We start from the raw sequence: 14,080 nt of genomic DNA on the forward strand, positions 1-14,080 counted from the left end.
CTTCTAGAGGTAATTACATGTACACCATTTCCCTTCACTTGGCGTTGTAAAGCAAGGTCTTCGTTTTCAAGGGGAATAAATACTACATGCAATCGATGGAGTTCTGCAGCACCAGGGTATTTTGCACCAATCCAGGGGCACATCTTATCTTCAAAATAAAAAAAGACTTATTGTAATTAGTGTGTAAGCCTTCTTTTAAAAGGATGACTGGCAAGGGGAAATTATAAAGACTTGAGACAGTAATTATCAGCCACAGAAAACGGCAAATCAAGCTGTCCATACCAATATCCCAGAGGAAGGTGTTCCAGGAGCCACGAGAGGGGTTAGATTAGGGGTGCCTGGGCGCGAGCCCTCTGAGCTGCGGAAGGTGCTGATTGTAGTTGTCAGTTTTCTGCTGTTATAAGCTCTCCTGGTATAAATACAGCCCAGACACCCTCGTCTTAAAAGGATCCTTAAACCTTCCTTTTCTCCCCTTCCGCTGCTTCAAAAACACAGCGGCTGACAGTCCAAATGTTTGAAATAATTGGATTCTGCATTCTAATTCATCTGTAAAGTATTCGTTGATTAAATTAGCCTAATAGATATTATTTCTTACATGACTGCATAATTTCATCCTGATTGGATCACTATGGCACTAACGAGTCCCCCCCATTTACTGTTGACTTGAGAATCACAGAAGGCTAGAGATAACTATCATCTTGTTTCCATTTTTTTTCTTTCCCAGGCTAAAAGTTAAACTGATTTATACTAAAAGGGCATACAGCCAATGCTCAGGTACAGTTGTATTTTAGTCTTTGAGACCAGTGTTAGAATGAAAAAAATATTGGTTTATATAATCTTGAGCCCTCTTTTATTTACTCAGTGGGTTGTTCCGAAGCAGAAAGATTAACTGACCATTTAAATTCCTTCGAGGGAAAATGGAAATATTTTTAAATAAAATACATTTTATTATCTCATCAAAACAGATAGGCACATTGCAAATGAACCTCATAAGGACTGCACACATTCAGGGAAATGAAAATACTCCTTTAAAGATAATGTTTCAGTGAAAGTGGTTTTAGCCTCTATTAGTAAGATTTTTCTTTGAGCTGCAATTTGAGCATAACCAAGAGAAAGGAAGAGGAAAACAAAATTATATTTAGTTTTCACGCTAAATGAGAGCAGATATTTCTTTCCTAAGTAAGAAGGAGCTACCTCAGAGTCCTGCACATCTGCGGTAAGGACGACGGGCTCGTGCCCCTCTAGCTCTCCTCATGCAACCAACCACCCAACCCAAGCAGACCTCCTTCTGCAGAGGGTTTTTGTTGGGAAGGGGTTAACAGTACGATTGGCTTTTTCCCCTGCCCCAGTGGCTGGAAACAGCTGGTGGGTTTTGTATAGCGCCGGTGAACTGAGCAGTCGAAAGAAGTTTTTGGCAAACACTCGGCCTGCCCGGGACAAGAAGAGGTGGGCCAACCCAGGAAACCGTTTTCATGAGCAAACGGGGGAAACAATGGCTGCTCAGCAGGAACAGAAGGGAGACCCGCTCCCGCTGAATAGCTCCCCCCAAAAAACCCGGCTCAAAAGGAAGAAGGTCCATTCGCTTCTGGGAATCCAATAAATTGTTTCAGGAAGTGAAAGTCTGTCCAGGCTAATGGAGCCGTGATTGACAGGTGGTTCTCATTACGGCGCCCATCAGGGGACAAAGTGAATTCCAATGTTATTTAAGAGGTTAAGTAGAAATAAGATGCAGGTGACAGCCCAAGGCTGAGGCATCGTGCACTGCTTTTCCTAAGGGGTTTCTTTTGTGAAGAGCCTCCACAAAATTTAAAATAAGTGGGGGCAGGGGCAGTTTGGCAAGTAAAATTTGGTCCTACGGTGACTAACGATGCGCTTACCTGGCTGCATATGAGAGGGAGCAGGGAAATGACGGTTACTTTCGTAATTCTTGCGTTGGAGAGTTCCTGTTCCTTACGTCCGCATAACGTGGATGTTACGTCTGTCAAGGAGATGCAGCGAGGTGAGCTTTCAGCACTGGCTATCATGTCCTGATGCTCTTGGGCATCCCAGGGGAGGAGGAGGAGGAGGACAAAGTGCCGTGAAAGACTGTAGTGGTTTGTTCTTCTTGTCACAAGCTCAGAAGATCTTGTGACCCTTTTCCTGAGCCCCCAGAAGAACATCTCGTAGCGCTCAGAGCCAAAACAAGTACAATCATACGACGTTTGTCTGCTATTCGTGCTCATGCTGTGGCAGCTGACGAGAGCAAATCACAAAGCTTTTAGCTCAGTCAGAACGGATTTGAGGTAATTTTGAATTGAAATATGCGGAGGCCACCTAGGGTTGGGTCAGGTTTCTGGGTGTGCTTCTCTGAGGTCTGAACCTAGCATGAGAAGGAAAAGAAAAGGAAAATGCATTACCAGTGACTGGGGTTGCCTTGTGTTCCTGGCCAGGAGGCATCTTTGTACTGCCATAGGTTACAAAGCTGAAACTAAAGTCTGTTTCTAGCCTTGTTCAGCAGAAAATGAAGGCAAACTTGCTTTGCAAAGCATCCAAAACACAATGTTGCTTGCATAGACTATAAGCACCAAGATGTGGTTTAAACTGTGACCAGAGGTTTAAAGTAGATCTGTATGTATGCTGAAGATGCTAAACCATACAGACTATTTCTCTCTGCTTCTGTATTTTTCCTTTTTCTGAATGCCCAAGTGAGCAGCATCGGGTTTCTTAGCACTTGTGGATGTCATGGGGTGGGAAGCTGAGGGATCTGCTCTGAGTCACAGTATTGATAGAATATTGCATGGTGCATGGTCAGATACAAGGATGTAATTTAACCAAGAGGTTCACGGCTGGCTTGTGAATGACAGTGAAACTCCCAAGTATGACGTGTGTAATAAATCTGGTTCGATGCAGAATTAATGTGGTATTCAAAATGATTATTTACCATTTGAAGTTCAGACGTGACTGTGTATGAGAAGTAAATAGCTGTGCACAAGGCATTGGGGAAGGGCACTTAGGAGAAGAAAAATACCCGCTTGCATTGTTTCACAAGTGCATTCCCGGGTAATACTAATGAGAATTGCACTTTAAATGCAGGATTGATTTGTGATGAGATCAGCTCTAAAGAGTACATTTGTGGAATGATAACCTGATTGGTGGCGCTGCCTCTTGAAGGGCTGAAGGGGTCTAATTGGCATATAACGCACTATAAATTTATTAGCAGCTTCTGCTTTCCCATTGGCGGACCTTCTCCTGCTAACCACCAGGAAATTACCAATTTTCAGGAGTTAGTCACTCAAGTCGCACTGCGTCTGGGTTTTAAAAAGAAGCCTACATTGCCACTCTTATAAATCCTGGCTTAGAGCTTGTGCATCAATGGCTAGCTGGAAGTTGGTCACTTCTGTAGTGGACAACTTGAGCACCATGTGTTTACTATTCAACTTCTATCCTCCTTGGCTTGTTCTTCCTTCCCACCTCCTTGCAGCAAACCCAAGTTGCACAAAGACCATTACGAGGTAACTAATCAGTTTGGCAGCCCTTGGGCTGCAGCTGCCACAAACCAGAAATTACAATATTTTGGCAGTTCGTGTTCAGGGCTTTGATGTACTTATTGATACATTCAGCCCTGGGGCATATCGGGCAGAAGAGGACATACCCACTATTTATTTTTTTTCAGGAGCACAATAGAAATATTCAGGAGCCAATGTAATTATTTCAGTGACTTTGCTTTTAAGATTGAGTCACAAATTAGAAAATAATATTCACATGTTTCTTCTAATTGGTAACAGATTAGGGATATTTTATCTTTTTTAAATAATTTCCAAATGTGTCCTGAAGAGGGATTTGCAGGGGAGTAGCTGAAAGAGAGAGGGCACTTATACACCGAGAGTGCTTGGGCAAGAGGCTTTATTTCTTTAATTCTGGCTTTAATTCTGGCACGCAGCTTTTAAATCCCTGCACACCCCTCTCCGGAGGTGCTCTCGAAGTGGAACTTGCTGTCACTTTTGGCAGGCATCTCCGGTGCGGATTTTCTTTGCTGTCAGGTTTTATGTGGGTTTCCCACTGTTAAGCACCAACCGTATGGCTTGTAAATCATAAAAGCCTAAAGGTTTGCAAGTGATTAATAGGCAGAGGTGCGCAATTAGAAATGCCTCAGCAGTACCTGAGCACTCGAGTGTCTTTTGAAAGCCAAGTCCATTTCTAATCTCGCCTTTTGGGGCACATTTGGGCAACCCCAATGTTGCGCGTCCCGTTGTTGAAAATATGCAAACAAAAAAACCAGCATTGAGGTTTCGTTTCTTAGGTACAGAGGAAACCTTATGGATTTCTGTGGATGTCTGAGGATTTCTCAAGTCTTTTTCTTTTTTTAGTCTCAGTTACTCAAGTTAATTCTTCATCTCCTTTGCTTTTTCAGAAATGTGAGCTGATCTACCAACAGCCTTTTTTAAACTAGCTATCGCTTGTGGTTTTAGAAAGGCACCGAACACCTGCAGCTGACTAAAACTGAGGTAGAGGGAAGTCCCATGGCTTGCTGAACAGAGAGAATACCTCAGGAGATTTAACTTGCCAAGAGAGGTGTCATTTTTACTAAATAAAAATAGTCATTTTAAAAAAATGCAACTAATGGAAGAGTCTGATGACATTAACAATTTCTGCAGAGTCCTTAGCATCGGTGAGATGTAAGAGGCAGCCAAAGCAGCTGAAGAGCTAACCATTAGAGGTGGCGTAGTGCAACAGCCAAAGGTGTGTTGCTGGAGAAGGGAAGATGTGTCGGAGAGGAAGAGGAGGGTATGGGATAGATTGGAATTGCCGATGAGGAGATGTTGGAAGGTGAGGAGAGCAGAGGGGAGAGTTGAGCAGCAGAGAGGTCCCTGTAGTGTCTGAAGAAAGTGGATCACAGAAATGCTGCCCATGGGGATGATCAGGCTACTTACTAGCCCTCTAGACCTTCAGCTGCAAACGTGCCTGTCTTCTGTTACTGACTTGTGCAGAGCAAGCATTTGTTTTTATTTGCTTGCTGCTCCAAATGTGTTTTTCTTCACAGTCTAAGCTCAAATACAATGTTTATTACTTGTATTTTCTCTTTTATGTCTTATATAAATTCAGTGTAATGTTGGGGGTTTTTTTCCCAAATACTCCAAAGAAAGAGCAGCATCTTATTGCTTCTGCTGGAATTAAGATAATATTAAAGCCCCCTGAAAGAGCTTTTGCTTTTCATTGTAAACAAAACTATAGGAGTTATTGGTAACAAAGGGTCAAAGTTGTCAAGAAAATTTTTGAAGGTCTTTGTGAAGCGTTGTAATTAGACTGTCCTCTTCCGGTTCCTGATCTTCGGGTAAAGGTTGCGTTCCCATTCTGCAGCCCACAACATATTTTTTCCATTTTGGATCGCTGAAGCCACCTTTGCATGCTAACCAAGCTCTCGTTTGAGATCTCTTTAATGTCTACGCTGCAAGTTTGTCAGCCCTTTGGGTAGACCTCTGAGGGTTCCCCCCCCCATTATTTATAAGGCATTGGTGCACTCATAGTTACGCTACTTCTCCACCTTACAGCATTATGAGCAGGGGAAAAGCTCCATTTCTCTTCTCTCATCTGTTTATGATGTGATACGTTCCAAAGCAGATCACATCAGCGACTGTTATGGTATCCTTAATGCGCTGTGATAGTCGCATCACGGGAGGAGCCGCTGGAAAGCACATCGCTGATGTACATCCCTGTTACATGCCACATTACTCAGGGTCTGTGAGAACCTCACTTGGCTACCTCGCTCCGTCTCTCACCTGGCACAGATTATTGAGATTTATGCATTGAAATATTTGTATGTCACTTCTCCCTCCCCCCGTCCCTTTGAATACTGTACAAGAGCTTCCTCTAATATGAATATGGAAGCAGAAGCCGATTTGGGGTGAAAATAGCCAGATTTTTAGACATGAGTAACCAAGATAACAGACTACCTTAATTTCCACAAAACATTTCCTAATAGTTCATTTTTAGTTCCATTATCTGTTCAAAACTAGTGCCACGTTTCGTGTGAAAATTGATTTCAAATGGAATTTTCATATTTTTTCCTACAAAAAAAAAGTAAAAAAAAATGTAATGATTTCTTGAGCTATATTTAAAATACTATTGCATTAAGTATAGCCTTCGTATAGGAGAAAATTAGTGTTAAATTGCAAATTAATGGAATCTTCTAACCTGAGTGACTGTATATCAAATTGTAAATTGAAATTTCCAGTCTGTGTTTAGGTACTGCACAATGCAATTTGATTTATACACTTAAGACATCAGGTTAAGTATGGTTACACATGAATAATGAAATGCATTAGATACATGTTTGCAATTACTATTCTCTGCATATATATATATATATATATTACTGCAAACAAGCAAGAGGCAAATATACTCCTTGGTTTTAGCATTTCCATGCGACTGTTGTAGAGCAGCTTTTGGCTTTTTTTAGGTAATATTTGTAGTATGCCCAAGTGTTGAGGTTGACCACCCAAGAAATGGAGGCAGTCTATGTATGTATCTAGAACCACACAGCGATAACTCACTTACTAGCCTTTTTTTTGGTAGCCAGCACAGTGATATGTTTTGGTTTAAATTTTACATGGATGTTTATATGCATGTTACATCAATATCTAGGTAAAAGGAATCGGATCATGAACTCAGTAGTTTTTCTGTTGGTCAGCAGAAGGTGGGTGGAAGGGAGCGATCATTTATGGCTGTTGTATTTCAAATTCTCCTAAGGTCCCTCCTTGCACATCTTAGCAGAGACCCATCTTCCTCTACTGTTTACAGTGCTCTTTTAATTGTTTTCACCAAGCTAAGTGTTTAAAATCCTTAGAGTTCACCATAGTTAGGGTTTTTTTCCTCCTAAATGTTGCTGGCAATGCTGTTTAAAAAAATTCTGGGGCTTTTGGGGTTAGTGGAAAAGTACAACTTGTGGCATTCTTCTAGCTTTTTGTTAAATCTCTAGGGACTGTTTTCATTTCACATAGTTGCACGGAACAAAAAAAGCTTGGATTTGTGTTGAGAAAAGACTTAACCAGCTTGCAGGGCTTACAGTTGTCACACAATCTTTATTCCTAACTTAATAAGCCTTTTCTTAGTATCTGCAGTATTCCCTACCGCTGTATGTCACATAGCTTTTGCTTAACTTTATACAGAGTAAACCTCAGGTGTGATATATTTTATCGAGTATACTTTAAAAATTATTAGATTGGGTGTCGTGCAATGAAAACATAAGTTTGCTGCAATTTTATGTGATATATCAGAGCCCACAATTGCAGGATATTTATCTAAAAAGCCTGAAGTCAGTAAACCTTGATGTCTCAGCCAGGCTGGTAATTAATGTTGTGCAGTAATAAATCCTGCAGGTGTCTTAACACCTAAGGGAGAGCTGCTGGTTACTCCATGGCATCACTGGAAGGTTAACCTAGAAGTGCAGAAAGAGCAGCTATTTTGGAGCCCTGCATAGGGGGATGCTGTCAGAAGAGAGGGCAAAGTAAGTGGAGAAGCTCTGCTGAATCTGAATTACGATTACACTGGTAAGTGTTACGCAAGACATGATTAATTTAAGAAGCACATTAAGGTTTGCACGTGTGAGTGATCTCTGTCCATCATGCACAGTAGGGCTTTTTTTTTCTCTTAAACACACAGCTATAAAAGGAAAACTGGAAAACATAGTAGTAGAGCTAATGGTGGAGAAGGTCCTGGCTGTGGGCTTCAGAAAACAGCTCCCTGAAAGTGCGAGGGGCTTTGGGCATGTTTCTGATGGGAAGCCGCCTTTATTTGTGTCTTTTGGGGCTGGTGTTTCAGTTTGATTGCTTGAATAGGTCTGATGGTAGGAGAAGTAACTTGAATTTGGCATATTTTTACGGCACTGAATTTTGTCTTTCTGTCTCTCCTCACTGGTGGACAAAAATTTGGGTTGAATGCAGTCCTCAGCCAGATAACTTCCCCGGCAAAGACAGTAATTAAATCATTTCCAAGCTGGGTTACTACGCTGCTCGCCTGGAAAGCCCTGGTCCACAGTCCAAGACAAGACATGGGTTGGCTTATCGGCGGCTTTCCTATAGGGCTGGTCTTCATCCGTCAGGGATGTTTAACTTGTAAGAAGTAATAAGCTTAATAGGTTGACTTTATTTAATTATTAATGATCCCTTTCTGTCCTTACAGCTCATAAAACACCCTGTAGGTTGGCAAAACACTCATAATATTGATCAGGAGCCAGAGAGATATTTATTTCCTCTTTGCCCCAGCACACATAAATCTTGGTCCTTTTCCTCGGCAGGCGGGATTTACAGTGGCCTGTTTCTTAAAAGCTTTTCGTAATTAAGGAATAAATACCCATCGGTCTTTGTTTGCTGTCTGGAGCCCTCTTGTTTGCCGGGGACCTATATATCCCTGGTGGGCTTGTGCGCCTTCCCCCTTAGCAACGCAGCCAGGGAGAGAAAGCATGCATGCTAGGAAGCAGTCAACTGCTAAGCACTTACTTTGCAATAGAGTGGGGTCTTCTCCTGCAGAGAGAGGAAGCCCCTGTGTTTTCTCAGCATATTGTTCCCAGCTCCTCTTCCATGCCTCTCCTCCCAGTTCCTGCTTTGCTTGGGGCAGGAAGACACTTTGGAAATTCCTTGCTGCTAGCCCTTTCTTCTCGCTTTCTCTTCTTCTCCCCCCTTTGCTAGTTGCAATTAAAAACATCATGAACCTTTCCCAACATTTCAATCCCGTCTCCCCCCCGCACCCTGCCTGATGTTTCTCTTTTACCCATCCCAACGTTGCATTGCTGACCCTATCCAAAGCAATGCGGTTTATCAGATGCTTGCGGGGTCATTGCAAAGGAGTTTGTTTAAATGGCAAGCCCCAGCACAACTGGCTGCCCAGTGCTGGTCATTAGGTGATGCATGCTGCTTGCATACTGGACCATGAAGCTAATGACACATTCTGGGACTCTCCAGGAGTTTGGGAGGTATGGGGGTTAGATTTACTTCATTTTCTTGGAAGAGACACATTAACCTTGTCAGCTGGCCAACAGGAGAGAAAATTTGGCAGTGGTCTTGCTGAGCTGGCCAGGTTACTACTGTGTTAAATGGTTGTACTTCAGTGAGCAACCAGAAATGGCAATACATGGGCATGGCACCTGCACGACGATGCTCGAGAGACCGTTAGAGGCCTCCTCAGTTGCAGAATTATTTTGTTTAGCAAGAGAGAAGAAAAGATAAAAAATTTCAAGAGCTTTTTCATGTTGGCAAAGGTGTGGAGGACAAAACTTCACTTCAAAGTGCCTGCACCAGTACTGCTTGGTATTTCTGATAGGGGGAAATCAACGCTCTGCTGTGGTAAATACCTGCTGTCTGTTATGTTTTTAATGCAACCTTTCAAAATTTCATCAAGCCTTTTAACAAACGGTGAGTAATTTTAGATAACGAGCAAGGGACACAACATCTTTGTCGTCCTTGTTATTGCTTTGGTAAGACCAAGGCTGCTCTTGCGCTGGAGCTGTTGAATTTTGATGGCAAGTTCTCAGGCTCTCCATCCACGTGCTGTTTACACAATCTATTCTAAGTCTCCATATGAACATGGCTTTTATTTCCACCCTGCAGATCCTTTTCTTGTTTGCCTTTCATGCCTCTCAGCCAAGTATATGAGAGGGACAAATGAAGTTGAAGCCAGAGGTGAACGGGAGCGAGTAGGAGTAGGATGGAGACTCGATACCAGCGGTACAAGGCTCCTGCTCGGATTTGTCAGTGTAAAACCGTACGCATTTAACCAAGGTGGGAGAGCCACACGGTGCTCTAACGGGGCTGAGCTGTGTGGGACGTGGGCTCCTAAATGAGCATCTCTGGTGCAAACCCACAAGTGAGGAATGCAGTGTAGCTCCTGGAGCGAAGTTGTGCTCTAAGAAAATCTGCTTTTTATATTCTCTTATGCTACCCAGTTAGCCCTCCCCCCTTACAATGCCCTGTATTTATGTTTCCAGATAATAATGATGTGATGTGGCTGGCAGAGTAATTTAAATAATTGGACATTACCTTGAGAAGCAAGCACCTAATTAGATCAAAATAAACTGAGAACTGAAATTTTCATCTGTTCCTAATAACCCTTTACCTATGTACAGTATTGCTGCCGTGGCAGAGATTTCATTATTCACACCACTTAGAATTCACTAGTGATGGAGACTCCTGCAACAGCAAAGAGCTTGGTGGTATTTTTTGGCCAAGACTTAGTGGTTCATTCCTCTCTTGGTACCGCAGAGTATTTTGCAGTCTTACTCTGTTGTATTTGACCCTTGCATAACAGGTGAGGTTTGAAGTTTGTATCAGCAGTCTGGGTTTGAATGCATAGCTTCAGAGAGAAAAGGCTCAAAGAAAGTCTGATCTATAACTGTATTTTTTCTTTCTCTAAGTTTATAATCTATTAATTCCTTTGTGCGTATGCATTGAAAAAATAGCAGCTAGCATGATCACTGAAGAAAAGTCGTCATTTTAGTACATAGGAGGAAGAGGCAGCTCACACCTTCTCCAGTGCTGGGTGTCATCAGGACCATCTGAGCGCATGATGATGTTGCCTCTCCAGCACACTGGCTTTAATCTGGTCCTGAGAAAAGGACTCTGCTGGATTTTAAAAGTTCAGTAAAAGAGTCTTGTTTACAGCTGAAAGTCTCTGGTGTTGAGGGAGTCATTTAGAGTGGAAGTTACTAGGATTACAGCTAAGGGAGGAAAACGAGGGAAATATTTACTAGCCAATGTACGTTTCCTTTATTTTTAGGGATTGGTTCAGTGTCTTTCTCCTGATTAGTTGCTCTTCCTCACATTTCCTCATACTCTTATTCAGTTGATTTATTTAAAGGTATGTCAGCGCTGGCTGAAATGAAACACTGTGCCTCCTCTTCCTGCTTATTGCTGACCGCTCCAATAATTCATTTTTTAGCTCATTAGCTAACAGGGGATGTGAACAGTGGTCCTCCAGGGAACTGCAATGAGGTTAAGTGATCTACTGCTGACAACTCTGCTCTTGGACTGGCCTTCCTTGGGGGAAATGAAACTTCTACCAAGACAATCTGTGGATCCCAGAAGTGAAATTGGGGCATCAGAGCAACAATTATAGTATTTATGTCTTGTTGTCAGGATTTCTGAGATGAATGCAAGCGGCGGAGCTGAAGCTGTCTTCCAGGAAAGTCCCCAGGACTTCCCGTTCAAAATGAAATGGTTTGTGCCAGAGATGTAGGGAGGGTATCTGTGGACATCAGTTTTCTAGATACACATTCAAAAACAGTCCCTCTACATTTTGGCTGTCCATGAGATGTGGGCAAGCGTGCTTTTCCTCCTACCTCTGTGATAAAGTTTTGTTTTCTACCAGAAAATCCAAATGACATATCTTTCTTGTGCTCAGTTTGTACAGTTGAAGATCTAAATCTCATTCGATAGCCGATGTCAGTGACGTGCTGCCCCCAAATGTCTGAGGCTTTTAAAACACCTTTATTTTTGTTTGTAGTGTTTGCTGTGCTACCACCACAACCCTTAAAGTGACTCCAAAGGTAGAATTGGGCCTTAACGAACTGGTTACTTGATCATAAGTGCAGGAGAGTGCCTTAAGGAAGGACCATTTGCACCCTCTCCATCACTAATGCAGGTGGCAGCGTGTACCCCTTCCCATTAGATTTATTTTTAAAGGGGTTTTCTGTTCTTCTCCCAGCCTTTTGAGACAGTAGGATAAACGTAAGCAGGATTGGGTCGTTGGTGTCTATCCTGCTCTACTATGACTCAAAAGATGGTATGGGGGAGAGGGGGGATTCATTTGCAGACTTGACTAGGCTAAAAAAATTTTATGAGTTATGTGCCTGAGGTATATTTTGCCTTTAGGACGTATGGGCGTGTGAGAAATAAATTCCCTAAGCCCTGATGTGTGCCACTGTTACAGAACAGCACAGGTTGAATCACTTCATTTTTCAGTCTGGCACGTTTTAAACATGTAGTGGATATATTGGTTATACTCTCAATATCTCTATACATGTTTAAAAAACATATGAGATGTTTGTTAAACATCCTGGAAGATACTCTAGGTGGATACTGGAAGTAGAACTGTTGCAGTGTTGCAAGAATGCCTATTTTATTGTAAAATATTGCATGTTACTTTATCCTCCTCATGGCACTGGTTCTAGTTTGGTTTTTTACCTTAAAAAAATACAAATACAAAAAACATGAATTAAAGATGCAATAGTAACAGAAGTCCTTTTCTTCCTCCTCTCCATCTGGAATACCTGAACTGATACTCTGTTTATCAGATCCTGCCATCAAAGGTTAATTTGCAGCTCCCCAAATGGGTTGGTTTTTTTTTTTTGGTGTGTCTTTTAGCTTGCAGGAGTCATTCAAAGGTTTGATTTAAACGAAGCACTCTTTGTGTTAATTTTCTGTTTGTACTTTTTCTCTGAAAAAAAAAAAAAAAAAAGCCCTGGACCTGTTTGTAAGGTAAATTGTGCTGGGGTAGAGAAGCGGATGCTTTGGGAAGCTGTGCCCGAAAGCATCCAGGGAGGTCAAAGCAAGGTCGCTCCACATGTACCAGGAAATGATGCAAAACTAATCCAGATTTGCTGTTGGAAGGATCTGTTTACATAAGCATTTAAAAACAGATTAGGGCTAACCTGACACTAGATTACTGGGAGTAGTGTAAACATGGCTGAAAGGCGTAAACAGAGCTTTGCCTTTTGTACTCCGGAGGAGAAAATCTGTCACCAGTAACAAGTTGCCCAGCTTAGGTGATGTATATGGTTTTCACAGGCCGAACAGATTACCTGAGGTACCTCTAAATGGAACTTTGTCTAGGGCTAGATCTCTTAGATCATATAATTGTATGGTAATTTTTTTAATGGAGAGTCGAGGGACTTGTTTGTAGTCCTTGTTCTCCTGTAACCTAATAGCATCCAGAAAGTTTTTGATAGTTCTTTGACATATCAGGAGGAAATGGTGCTTCAAAGTATTGTTTTGGTGGTTTGCATTTTGGAAAAACAAACAGAGGAACTATCCATATACCTTTTGCATTGAAAACATTACTCAACTTGTAGAAGGAAAAAGCACCCCTGCAAGCAAGGCTGTGTCTTTCAGGGCTTGCTTTCCTGTCTGAAATGCAAACCCAGGTGCCGGGTTACTTCTGGTCTTAGATACAGAAATTTGGTGCATTTTCTGTAATGTATTTTGCAGCACAACCTCAATGTGGAACCAGGCTGCCTGTTTTGTCTTTGGTCTTCATGACGGTGAGCACTCTTGCACTGACCTCTTGCCAGCCCTCAGGGCAGCCCCGGGTTTTTTAAGACGTCCTGGCTGTTGTGATCTTATGGCCACATAGGCACAGCATCCACCGAGGGGGATCTCGGGCATTGCATTAATATGGCTCAGTAATGATGAGATGGGTGACACAAATATTGCTGCAAATACGAGGCTTGGGTGAACTGTTTCTTGCCAAAAATTTGAAGGGGGAATAATTTTCTTGTTGGTTAACTGCTGTTTGCTAGTGTACTGGTAGCTGAACTGCCACCATTTAGAGGCAGCGAAGCCAGGTTAGAGTGACCTGTCTCCTTTGGCTTCTCTAGGGAAGAAAAAGAGCGCTGGATACGTGCGAAATACGAGCAGAAGCTCTTCCTTGCCCCACTGCAGTGCTTGGAGCTTTCTCTGGGCCAGCATCTCCTGAGGGCTACAGCGGAGGAGGATTTGCGGACGGTCATCCTGCTCCTTGCCCACGGGACTCGGGAAGAGGTGAACGAAACCTGCGGAGATGGTGATGGGCGCACTGCCCTCCACTTGGCGTGCAGGAAAGGAAACGTGGTGTTAGTGCAGCTCTTGATTTGGGTAAGTATGTGGCATCCAGAGGAAGGGGCTGGCTGGGTTGGCTTTTGCTTGGCTTTCCCCCTCATCAGGACCTCCCAGACGTGCTACTTGAGGGTTTCACAAAGAGTTCGCTGGTGTCCTGAGCCTGGATGTTCTTCACTGCATGCTCTCAAAAGGCAGCACTGTGATAAAAGAGTATGTTTCTGCCTGTCTTTGCTTGATGGAAAGTAAAGGAGAGCATAGGAAATGAGGAAGGGGAGGTTCCCCTAGCACCTGTTTGA

General features: G+C 42.7%; 1 protein-coding gene across 18 annotated transcripts in view; it reads left to right on the forward strand.

Annotated features, from left to right (window-relative positions):
- The window catches only part of AGAP1 (ArfGAP with GTPase domain, ankyrin repeat and PH domain 1), a 397,188-nt gene that overhangs the window by 374,129 nt on the left and 8,979 nt on the right, over positions 1 to 14,080 (forward strand). For all 18 annotated transcript variants that reach the window (XM_030016796.2, XM_030016795.2, XM_030016798.2 and 15 more), the window contains one exon: positions 13,565 to 13,820. In XM_030016796.2, the coding sequence (XP_029872656.1) occupies positions 13,565 to 13,820 (256 nt within the window). The remainder of the gene's footprint in view (positions 1 to 13,564; positions 13,821 to 14,080) is intronic.

The sequence above is a fragment of the Aquila chrysaetos genome, chromosome 6 (assembly GCF_900496995.4).
Source record: "Aquila chrysaetos chrysaetos chromosome 6, bAquChr1.4, whole genome shotgun sequence".
Taxonomy (NCBI): domain Eukaryota; kingdom Metazoa; phylum Chordata; class Aves; order Accipitriformes; family Accipitridae; genus Aquila; species Aquila chrysaetos.